Below are 12965 nucleotides of genomic sequence, written 5' to 3'. Positions count from 1 at the left end.
CATGGTTTGGTTTAATCAAGTGGGCCCCACTTAGGTTATGCTAGGGTTACCTGGGTATGAAGTGGGTGTGGGCTCAGCCATGTGGGCAACTGGCTTAGGGCCAATGGTATACCTGTGGACAATCCCATATGGGGCCCATTTTATTTGTCCATTTACGACCCATATGTGCCCGTCATGCTGCATTATTAAACCTACTCTTCTCGCAATACAAAATGTGTCTTTTTAGTCCCATATTCTTCATATGTTTGCAATTTAGCTATCTAATAATGTTCTGGTTTCCATTTCCTCCTATATAAATAACATTTACGTGAATTGACTTCAAACGGTTACAAAATTCATGAGCAAGCTATTGTGCAGACAACCCAAGCATATTCTGATTATGTAACTGTGCCAACATACAGTTTCAAAATACACACTCATCATGTTTACTCTTTAGCATTTTTATTCAGCAAGCGGCAGGTCTGTAAACTACATACAAAGTCTTGTGGCAGGTCTAAAAGACACTGAATGTGAAAGTAATGCATAGAAAGTAGATACAGAAAATACAGTATGTCTGTCCAGATCAGATGAGCACCCATAATCAGAGTCATTGTGAATGATCTGAAGTTGCCTGAGCAGGGAGACTGTCTTTTCAGATGTAGCTAATGTGTGGTAGTGTTTAGTAAGAGATTAACCAGGCACTTCACATAAAAGGCAAGACCCACTAAATCAATTCAAAATGAGGGACATGTGAGCGCAGCTGCTTCCCCCACATCCTGTCCATTCACTTGCTTTATCCATCATTCTTTCATCTCTCCACTCATCTTCTCATATTGCACTTATCTCTGTTCCTATCGTCCACTCTCCTCGAGCCATCTGTTAAAACCAAGCTTGTTTACCACCAGTGTTTGTCTCAGATTCAACTCCAAACATCAACATGTTTAATTCATAAATGTCAAGAGCACGGTTTCAGCTTCTCATATTATGTAACCCGAAAAATTTCCTCTCCTATAGTTTCAGGCTCTTTTAATATTAAATGGCATCTGCTCCTGTTGATTCTGTTAAATGCATTAAAATACTGAACCATTTCATTAGCTCTTGAAGGGTAAACACATTGTAATCATAATGAAATATAACATTTAAAAGCCTAATGTTCAGTCTTTGTGGGGATAAGGAACGGGGATTGGGGATAGGGGATAGGGGATAGGGGATTGGGATGTCAACTTGCCTGTGCTGTTGATGTAATATCATAGAAAACAACATGACAAAAGTGAAAGTGCATTGGTAACCTAATAAGTTTTATGACTTATTAATCGATTTATCAATTCTGTCCAGCATTTACACCATCTAACAGAATCTATGAGACGCCCGACCAGAAGCCTACTGTGTGCTAATCAAAACACTTTCCTCCTTCCTCTTTAAAACCTTTCCTCTGCCACTGAGCTCTTAAAGGCCACTATGTGCTCACATATAAGAAATGAATGAAATGGTTGTATTAAGCTGTCATTTGTTTACATAGCTACCCCAAAAACACACAGTTAAAGTCCTTTATATACATTAAGCAGTGCTGTTTTAGGAATGATAATGTGGTGATAAGCCAGAGAAAAACACAGCCCAGTCGCCAGGTGAAAATGTTGGCATGGTACATGTCTGCATACCATGGATACCTTAGATTTGTACATTTCCTATGTTATGTTGTATATGAGCTGACTTTGTCATCGAAAGGTGGGGGTGATGGTGGATGGCATGGCACCTATGCAAGATGCCTGCCAAGCTGCAGACCACTGAAGACCACTGTTTGAAACCAACAAACAATAAAAACTGTTGTTTTTTAGCGAGTCATTGCTGCGTATTCCAGTGGCTTTTTAGCCACCAATCATGGGTCATTTTTAGCAAGACAGCCTCATTCCTCCACCAGGTATAGTGCCACAAAAAGTATTTGTATTTCATTGAGACATCGCTATGTTTCAAGCCGGGATAGTACCAAGAAAAGTGTCATAAGAAGTGGTTGTTTTTTATGGAGAGATCCTTGTGGCACCTGTTGGAAGATGGAAAACAGTTGTTTTTTCCTAAGAAATCGCCGCGTTTCCAGTCAGAATATTGCCTTCAAAAGCAGTTATTTTTTTTACTGAGACATCGCTATGTTTCAAGCCGGGATAGTATAAGAAAAACGTTTGGATTTTATCGAGATATCACTGCATTTCAAGTCGGGACAGTGCCATAAGAAGTGGTTGTTTTTTATGGAGATCCCTGCGGTACCTGTTGGAAAAGTGCTACGAAAAAGTAGATGTTTTTTTCCTAAGTAATCGCTGCGTTTCCAGTTGGAATATTGCCCCCAAAAGCGGTTATTTTTTTTACTGAGATATGGCTGCCTTTCTGGCTGAGATTATGCCACTAGAAACAGTTTCATTTCAACATCACTGTGATTCCAGCAGCTTTGCAGCCACCAAAACCGCGTATTTTAAGCCAAAACACGATTGTTTCCTAACCATAACCACGTGGTTTTTGTGCCAAAACATGACCCGCAGCCTTGCTGGAACGAATCTGCAATATAACAACATACAAATGTGACATATCCATGGTCTGAAGAAACGTACAATACCAACATTCTGCTGAAATGGCTTGGAAATACAAGGCAGAAACAGAAATGTACAGCTCAACTAAACATGGTGGGAAGTGGTTGGTGAAATGCTGTGTCAGTAATCTCTCTATAGTCACACCCTGACTGCCACTTTGCAGCATTTTCTTGAATGACAATAACACTATCACAGGAGATGTGGCAGAAGATGTGTTCAATGGGAAATATAGGCACAATCACTTCTACAAAATTTCAGCTCATTTTTTTCTGGCAAAGTCAGCTTTTGGGTAACAAAAGTATAAAAGTAGTTTCGGTGTAAAAACTTTTGGCACCTGTGTGTATTTCATGTGTGAGCCCACCAGATGGAGACAGAAACCCTGCTGTACTGAATTTCTCCCCACTAACACTGATATGCTCTTAAATTTGTATGTCGCTTCCTTGTGTGTGTTGGCCTGGGTCATATCTAGAGAAGAACACATTTGGAGGTTTTTTTCTCTGTGCTGCTTGTGATTTTCACCTCTCGACCTGTGGGGCCCTATCAAACACAGAAACACAGAAGGAGAGGAAATTACAGATATATTTTGTATTAAATAAAGTCTGTATATATTCAGGGAAGAACTAAAGCTTCAGTGTGATATGGTTTGGCGTAACTTACTGGTTTCTTGCTGGATTTCTGTAGTATGTCGCTTGCCAAAGACAGAAAAGACTAAAAGACACATAAACAAAAGTTAAGTCTGCAGCATTTGTGTCATATAAACACATTGTAACAAAACACACTCGTAAGATAAACTTTAATGACGCATGGAGAGACTGCTTTTTAAATCAATGGTTACATTCTGGCTCACCTCCTCCACGTTGATGCTGGACTTTGCACTGGTCTCAAAGAACCTGATCCCATGATCTTTTGCCAGCTGTCAACAACAGACACAGAGCAGATTACAGCAGGTCAGGATATGGCTAACAATCACTTCCTGCTTCTTATCTTAAGTACATGCAAAGCGAATACATCAAAAACATGCGTGACACACTCAATCCCTTCCTCAAACAATCACTCCCTCTCTATTATCACTTCTTCACAAAAAAACCTTTGACTACTACTCCTCTGTCTACGACAACACTTTAATGTAACAGTAAAGAAAATATTACAACACACAGGGATCAGTTCAGTTTCTCACCTTTTCTCCCGTCTCCTTGGATACTTTCCGCTTTGCTTCAATGTCGCACTTATTACCTAGTAACATCCGACTGACCCCGGCTGATGCGTTCTGGGAGAGAGGGAATGCAGTTAATTGATTAGGGCAGGCTGAGTTCTTATCTGCAAGAAAGTATGCTTAGCTAAGGGTGTATTAAAGAAGAGATCAAAGTGAAGCAAAGCAGACATCTTTACATCAAGTCTGATGTGATCAACCAGAATAAGTTGCATTTAACAGCAGCTGCTCTACAGAGAAACTGTCTCTGTTTTTAAGCCCAGGATATCATCTTAAAGAAAAAGGTTCACAGAATCAAGTTTGGGCAAGTGAGTTCTGACACTGAGTCTCTACCATTTAACGAAGATCTAAGGTGGATACAAGTGCATCTTTTGTTTGTTTTGCTGAGACTGCAGGTATTTGGCTACATAGAGAGAATTCACTGAGTGACAGCGTTCAAATTTACTTTATATTATGTCCAAATAAAATAGAAAACATGGGGACAAAAGTTTAATTTAAAGGTCCAGTGTGTATTTAGTGGAATCTACTGGCAGACATGGTATATTTTATTCATAACTATGTTTTCATTGGTTTTCAATCATCCATTTTTGTTTCCTTAAAATGGGACTTTAATATTCACACATGGAGCTGGTCCTCTTCCACAGAATTCGCCATGTTGTTTCTACGATAGCCCAAAACAGACAAACCAAAAAACTCGCTTTAAATAGGTCCATTTGCATTTTTGCGTCAGCCACTGTAGTTCTCCTACACGTTTGGCACATGGAGAAGTTTGAGTTCTGCAACCTTGCTGCTAGACGCCACTAAATCCTACACACTGGACCTTTAACAGCCCTCCAGCTAAAGGAGTAATTAACCCAGCCTTGCAGTGAGTTTAGATTTGATTTATGTCTGTAAACAGCTATCTGCATATGTATGCAGAATCTGTGGGCAGCAGGACAAGATTTTGTTATCAGAAGGGTGTGGTTCTTGTTTGTAGTCCAAGTAGTACTGACCAATCCCGTCTGAGCGGCAGGTTAAGAGTCCCTGTGGAGAGGCAGAATGCACAGGCCAGAATGCAATTTATGGATTTAGCTTTATGAAAAAAATTGTTTGTATTTGTATGCAGATATCTGTTTATAGAGATTAGCCAAAAATGACCAGTACAAGATAAATCGACTCTCCACACCAGATGTCACAAAAGTCGTCAGGCTGATAGCTGATGGGTTCGGAGATTGAACATTGATCTACTAAGATTTTTGAAATATTTGCCTCTAGATGACAAGTTTGACCAAGTTTGTGCACACCATTTAGTGTTTTGAGTACAATCAAAAGCTGTTTAATGAGAAACAACCAAAGAATCACACACACTGATGGTTACTCATACTCTTATTCTATCTGATCAAAATATCCTTAACAAAGTGACTATGTGAGTTCTGGTAGAATAGTGGTTAAGACCGAACCATATAATGTAATCACAACACCTGTCTTCTTTTTCCATGTCACTACTCAACTGCCCAATATTGCTTAAAGCCAATACTGCCCAAAACATACTTTGAAAAAATAAAGAAAGTTTGATTGGCAGACAGTGTGCGAGATTCTTTGTTTTCATCTCTGTTGAGAAATCTCCTCTAAAACTTCTAAAATAAAGCTGAACAATAATACGTTAAAAAAGAAAATATGTCCTAGTTCCTCGTGATATCGCACAAACTTTAATGTGGTTTAATTGGGGCTGTTTTTAAAGGGCTGATTGACTTATTAACCAACTAATAGAATGTTAATCTGCAGGCTTTTTGATAATCATCTGAACATCTGACCAATTTTTCAAACAAAATTGTGAGCTGTTTTCTGCTTCCAGCTTCTCCACTGTGAGTTTTTGCTTCTGTTCTATGTTTTATATCACTGTAAACTAAATATATTTGGGTTCTGGGAATTTATACTGGAGATCTTTCATCATTTTATGACATTTTATAGACAAAGTGATAAGAGGCAGATTAATCAATGATGAAAATAATGGTTAGTTGTAGCCTCAAAGAGACAATGTCTTACATACAGTAAGTCTCTGTCAGTGCACTCCCAGTTCGTGGAAGCAGTAAGCGTGCCAACAAAGAAGCTAGGCAATTTACTGCTGTGGATGGGGGGCAGCAGCAAAACATATTTTAACCACCTAAAAAAAAAACAATAATAGTTTAAGGTCACATTATATTAAGCACATTTTCATCATTTTACCTTTCTGTCAGACAGCACATTCCCATGGAGAAGACGGTAACAGCTTCAGTTCCCCATATATGTTCTCGTCAAAGCCACAAAAACAATTCTGGCCCACTGAGCTGGTCTGCCACTGCCTCAATCAGTTAGTTAGCTTGTGTTATTGTGTGACTTTGGTGAATCTGAACTAACGTTTTAAACATCAAAGTCACTCAATAACACAAACTAACAAACTGATTGAGGCAGTGATAGATCAGCAGCTTCTTTATTAAGCAATGTCTGGCTTTGAAGAGGGTTGTATAACAGCTTAATTTTCCTGTAAGAAATCACTGTCTGACGGTAAAGTAAAGCAGTAAAAATATTCTAAATATAGTGTAAACTTAAATTGATATCGATTTTTTTACGTGGTTAAATTATGTATTGTTGCTGACCCCTACACAGCAGTAAACTGCTTAGCTTCCAAGCCTGACTCCAGCCTGCTTCTCCAAAGTGGGGGTGTGGTGACAGACATCTACTGTGTGTAATACACCGTGTCAGGAGAAGTACCTCATATGACCCCACTTCTTCCGTAGAAAGAAGTTCAAATGAAAATTAGGGGAAAGAGAGGAAATTTGCCATTCATGTGATTTGGGTGAACTGACCCTTTAAAATCACCAGTTGTGCAATGACCCTGCCTTGTTGTTGCAGTGACTAAACGCCCGTACTCATGACTATAATATGTTTCCAACTGACTCAGCACTATGTTAAGTATTTCCAGGCTGCGGAAACCGTCTCACTTCTTTAATGCTCTTCATCCAGTTCTGGATGTTTTCGAAGGACTTGTCGTCTGTGATGTCGTACACCAGGATGATGCCCTGACACAGGGAGACAAAGAGAGAGGATTTAAGGAGTAAGTCAAAGGTGCGGAGCGAGCACAAAGGGACGGTGATGTCAGCTGTGATTATCCAGTCTGCTTGTTCTGCAGGCGCACTGTGCTCACCATGGCTCCTCTGTAGTAGGCTGTCGTAATGGTCTTGAACCTCTCCTGTCCTGCTGTGTCCCTGCACAAAGCACACGCAATCAAAGGAGGAAAAATGTGCACTGGTGCATGCAAATCATGCAAGAACTTGCAGAACGATGAATTTAAAGCTACAGCTGGTAACTTTTATTAAAAAATAACTTGTTTTCATAGTTGCTGAAACTGTCAGTACATTCTATTCGGGATGCAGCTATCGATTCTTTTAGTAATCGAGTATTCTATCGATTATTCTGGTGATTAAACGGATAAGAAATACTGCGTGTTTTCATTAAATTACTTTAGTTTTATTTAAGGGCAATAGTCATATATAAAAGAGAAAATAATAAAAGTCCCTAAAATGAGATAAATGAGTGACAAATTTGTTCTTGCTCAGTTGAACATTGTGGAATCCCCTGCACAAAGCTGTCCGAAGCATTTTCTACTGTGTGTGTGTGTGTGTGTTTGAGTGTTATTGGGGGGGTGCATGTGTCAGGGAGTGGGTAGTCTGAGTGGGCGGAAGTTCGCTGCATAGATCAGCCTCTCATTGGGCGGAACGAGCCACCCGCTGAAGTCCCACCCTACCACCTCCGGTTGTGTAGCAGTTTTCAACACGTCCTTTACTAACTTTTGCGGTGTTTGATCTTGTGGGGATGCAGCCGTTTTTCTGCCATGGTTCGCGTCCTGTAGGTGATATTTTTGTGGGCGTGTTACACCAAAACCTGTTTCCCCCCTGGCAATATTTTTGCAAGCGCACCGTTGCTGTGGCACCGCCCAGAACAATTGTGATTGGTTGAAAGAAATACAAGCAGCCGGGGCGTTTTTTTCTCCTATCTTAAAGTGAGAGTCGACCCAGCCAGACCTTTCTTTTCTTGAGAAAGGTCTGGTGAGCAAGACTAGGGAGTGGGTGAATGAGTGAGTAAGGGGTGCGCGTGTCTTAGTGTGTATGTGTCTAACATAATAATATGAATGGAGCTAAGGCTTTCACAAACTGACTCCAGCATTTTATATTCATATGTTGCTGCTCTCTAGCAAAACTTGGCTAATACACATGATACATCACCAGCTAACGTTAGCCACCACATTGATTTCCGTTTTTAATCAGCCATTATAAAGACATAATACACGTACGTTCTTTACGTGCATTATGATTCTCAGCTAACAATTACTGATTACAATTAAATGCACTTGAACGCGACGTTGACGTTACCTTGTGTCGGATCTGTTTGGCGAACTTGATGCAAACATTGAATGTTTTCTACTTAGATGATGTAGCGTGCTATTGTGGTTTGCTAACTCTGTTTTCCAAAACACACATAACTGTTTTCATTTTGTTTTAACTTGTAATGATCTCAAACCCTTGACACTTTGTTGTTTTCTTTGGCGTGTCTTTCGCTCTTTTCTTGTCCCTTCTTCTTCACTGTTTTGCCAACCACGCTACATCCACAGTACAGCTGTGCAGGCGATCAACAGCAAAAGTAACAAGTGCGTTGTGTGACAGAAACAAATGTCCACGCGAAACACAATGCACTGTATATTTGTACTGGATTTAAGGAGGATGCCTCAAGGCTTTTTAGTAATCGAATTATTCAGTTCAGCCCTAGTCTCTATTGCCTTGTAGTATTTCACAGCTGTCAATCACTGCTTGTGAACTGTGGTCAAACTGTCAAACTAGGCAGCGACAATCATATATGAATCAAGATTCAATCATGATACTGTATTGCCACTTTCTCGACTCAAATGAAACATATTTTAGTGTACTGTTTGGCTGTAAAATGAGAACGTTTGTGACCTAGCCGCCATGTTGGATACAGTTAAACGGAGTACCAAGCGGCGCCCACCAGCTGCACCAATTTAGTCATTTTACAGCTAAACTAAAAAATGTTTTTGAAAATATTTGAGGTGAGAATTTGGCAATGCAATAACAGAATCTTAATTCCTATTTAATCAGTGCTGCCTAGTTGACAGTTTGACCGCAGTTCATGGCGCAATTGACATGATTGACAGCTGCTTCAGAGACTCCTTGGCTCTGATTGGTTGCTGCTGCCACAGTCTGATTCTAGCAAATGCCACTGGAGGCAGTAAGAGGGGAGGAGGATGTACTTCTTTCAGATTATAGTGACACTTCCAATGTTAGCTTCATAAAAGTTACCAACTGTGGCTTTAATGTGTATTTACACTGCTATGGCAAGCTAAATTTACGTTGCCGTTTCCCACACCCTCGTGTGACATGAAGTGGCTCTCTGTGGCGGGCCATGTGTGATGGATACTTGGACAATAAACCCTGTCATAAAGTCCAGATTTGGAGAACAGGAGGGAGGTTCCTCTTTTCCTCACAGGAAAATGAGCCAGAGGAAGAAAAAAGACACCAAAGCATTTCCAGAGAAGCAACCGTCATCTCTTACCAGACTTGTAGTTTCACTTTCTTTCCATCCACTTCAATGGTTTTTACTTTAAAGTCGATGCCTGGGGAGAGCAGAGAGGAGGATGGGTGGACAGGGAATGAGTTAAATACCTCAGTTATGAACTAAATACACACACACACATAACAAAATATATAGGTCAACCTCACACAGGGTGGAGACAAATCCATGGTGATTTTGACCCCTCAGTGCACTCCCATCCACAAACACACATACAGGAAAGACTACAGCCTTGCAGGACACACTGACTTTGTTTTTTCCCTGCTGGATGGACAAGCTGACAGACAGACAGACAGACAGACAGACAGTGAGGGGCAGAGGAGGGGGGGCTGTCCTGTGAAAAAAAACTGCATGCCAGAAAGCCAACCATTCTTCTGGGAACGTCGAGATGGTAAAAGAGATAGGAATGAGGGTGGGTGGACCTTCTGAGAGCCAAGTGAGAGGAATGAGATCAGAGGGAGAGATGGGGGAGAGGGTCAGGGAAGAGATGGCACCCAACGAGAGGAAAACATGCAACAGGAGGAAATCAGACAAACAGATAAGAGACAGAATGAAAAAATGAGAGCGCACGGACGAGTTCGGGCATGAACGCAGTCTGGGAAACCAGTTTGTGCAGCAAATAGAGAAAGAATAATAAGTCAGCATTCAGCAAACATTCGTCTTACTCATGTCCTAAGTGTCACAGAGGCCAGTCATAAGCTTGTGCAGAACACCCTTTAACATTACACGTACCGATGGTGGAAATGTACGTGGAGTTGAAATTGTCCTCAGCAAAACGAATGATCAGACATGTTTTGCCCACTCCGCTGTCCCCGATGAGTAACAATTTGAAAAGGAAATCATACTTTTTCGCCATGGTCGGAGCTGTTTCCACAAAGTTAGGGCTGAAATGGGAAAAGTTGGAGTTGTCCCTTTCTGGACGCACTTTTCATCCGACTCCACTCTTCAGGAATCTTTGTTGTATAGTGATTTAAATGAAGCAGGATTTTTAAAACTCCATGTAACGAGTGGTTCCTCTTTGCCTTTTTTTTCCCTCCCAGACTTGTCACCGGTAAATTCCGATCCCCCTCAGTGCCTCTGTGCTGTTTGGACTGCGCTGGCTGAGGAAATAAACTCCATCCAAAGTTTAACCGTCTACTGTCGACCGGTCCTCAACGCCAAATCTAGATAAGATTCATTTTGCTTTCACCCAAAAGTCCATTTAACTCCGTTTACACACGCACCGGGGTGGCTACGTGTTTTTTCTGCCTTCCAAAAAAAAAAGCTTGGTTGGCCCAGATCCCGGATCCGCTGAGACTACGTAGTGTGGGAGTGCTTCATGGGAGTAACGGCTCAGACCTGCAGGTGCTCAGGATGGACACAAGACGGCGCCATTTGATCAGAGAATGGCACTACACCTGAGGAGACCTGAGCGTTGCCAGGGCCATATAAGGATAGTCACGTGATATCAATTGCCGGAAGTCAGAGCTTTTTTTTTTTTTTTTTTTAAAAAAAGTTTAAATTAATCATATTTCAAATCAGGTGAACACTTACTTTCTGATATCTACCATCTGCATCATTTTTAATTATGATCTAAATGTCTTCAACCAGGGGTGTCAAACTCATCTTAGTTTATGTGCCACATGCAGGGGGCCAGACCAGTAAAACCATTGCACATTATCCTAAAAATAACAAACACTTTACATTTTTCCCTTTTTTGTTTAAAGTAGTACATTTTAAAAACGCTAATCCATTTATAAACCAGATGACAAACAGCCTGTGATGTCAGTTTTTCCACATTCACTCAGTCTACTACTCACTGTCACTACATGTGCATTTTCCCACACATTTCCTCTCCTGTGTCTGAATCCTGACATCACCACACCAAACTAAAGTGAAAGAAAATACCTGTATACTGGTCAGGGTGGAAAAGCCTCTGATGCAGAGAACGAATTAAGACAGCTACTCAGTGTTTAACTTGCTCCTGAAACCTGGTACCTCTTAAGCAGGATTTATACTTGGTGTGTCTCTGTCACTCTGCAGGTACGCCTCCAAAATATTAGATGGCAGCGGGGTTTCTGTGAAGTGCTGTAAAGTTAAATGATTCGAAACACACATTAAACATGGCTTAATAGAGACAATTTCAAACACAAGTACACAAATCAGCTTAACTATAACTTGCAGCATTCACAGACAAAGCATTTGTCTTCATCTGGACACATTTACCCCACAAATACAACATGCTAATGTTATTAGCACAAGCCTATGGCATTCTACATTGTATAAATTAGCCTAGCAGCTAGTGAACTTTTCCTCTACTCATATGAAGCCAGGGACAGCAGCAACATTTTAAAAAGGTAACGGTACAAAATTCAGCTCCATTACAACTCACAAGGTTCACCAACAAAACAACTGTCAACAAATGCAACATGCTAACGATACTAACACAAGCCTATGGCATTTTACATCATATCAATTAGCCTAGCGATGAGCGGATATTACCTCTGCTTTTATGAAGCCAGGATAAATCCTGAAGTATAAATTCCTTAAGGATAAATCACACACAAAACCCATAATGCTATTTTTCGGGGAGGCTCTATTGTCTTCACAATTTATTGTTTGTTATCAGTGAAACTGAAGTAAATAAAAGCTTTGTTTCCACTGAGGGAAATGGCTTCAGCTTACAAAAATGGACAGGAGGTCTGCGTTGCGTAGTTACATTTCTAGGGAGGTGCCCATCAGGCTACGGCCTACGGTACAGCGTTGGCTCTTCGTTGACGTAGAGCTTATGCCGTGACCTATGCCGTAGCCTGATGTTACAGCATTAATTTGACACAAAAGTATAAATTCCGCCTTAGCGTTCACAAGTGCATCACTGTTAGGTGTGCAAGGTCATCTGGTGGGTCGGATTGGACCCTTTAGCGGGCCGGTTCTGGCCCCCAGGCCATATGTTCGACACCCCTGTCTTGGACCTTCATATGATACAATTCTCAACAGTTCAAGAGCTCTACTATACAGAAAAGATGAGGAAAAATTAAAGACAGGATGACTGACGTGTTTGTCAAAACCACATTGACCAGGTGCTGCTCTAAAGGTGGGACACCTTTACTGTAACTTTGTTACCTAAGTGTAGGCCGAGTGAATATTAAAGTGTAGGCCTGATTAAAACACAATAATAATACAAACAACAACAATTTGATTTTACTTTCTGTACAGTAGGTTAATCTACATATTAATATAGCCAGTGCAAGTGAATGCCTCCCTTTCTTCAATAAGGCCATTCTCCTCTACACATCTCACTGAACAAACAGTACACATGATCCAGTCCTCAGTCTGCTTGGGATCATTTTCATCACCATCTGGCTTTGCAAAAATCACAAATGTCCCAGGCCATCTACCCTCTGTCTTCTTTCATTTTTCTTTGTGACAGGCTTTGTTTGTTTTTTGAGGCAATGTGTGAAAATGTTCACTACTTAGTTGTGAAGGAAATACTTTTTGAAATATCTCGCTATCTAGCTTAACTCAAATTCCTAGCTGAACTCAAATCCCCCATTATGTCATAATGTGAACTAGCCTTTAGAATGATTTGAATGGCTGTCCCACTTTGCCAGTGACACACT

At 40.7% G+C, this 12965-nt stretch overlaps 1 protein-coding gene across 1 annotated transcript; it reads right to left on the bottom strand.

The window, feature by feature from the left end:
• Positions 1–424: 424 nt before the first annotated feature.
• rab13 (RAB13, member RAS oncogene family) lies at positions 425–10667 on the bottom strand. The gene is made up of 8 exons (XM_049583902.1): positions 10099–10667; positions 9349–9409; positions 6929–6989; positions 6726–6803; positions 3733–3822; positions 3403–3468; positions 3213–3263; positions 425–3092 (listed from the first exon to the last, which is right to left on the bottom strand). The coding sequence occupies exons 1-8, from the start codon at positions 10220–10222 to the stop codon at positions 3021–3023; spliced, it is 603 nt and encodes a 200-aa protein (XP_049439859.1). The 5' UTR covers positions 10223–10667; the 3' UTR covers positions 425–3020.
• Between the last annotated feature and the right edge of the window lie 2298 nt (positions 10668–12965).

This window comes from Epinephelus fuscoguttatus, linkage group LG8 (genome assembly GCF_011397635.1).
Source record: "Epinephelus fuscoguttatus linkage group LG8, E.fuscoguttatus.final_Chr_v1".
Taxonomy (NCBI): Eukaryota; Metazoa; Chordata; class Actinopteri; order Perciformes; family Serranidae; genus Epinephelus; species Epinephelus fuscoguttatus.
The sequence above is the reverse complement of the archived record's forward strand: the minus strand, read 5'-3'. Positions and strand labels throughout refer to the sequence as shown.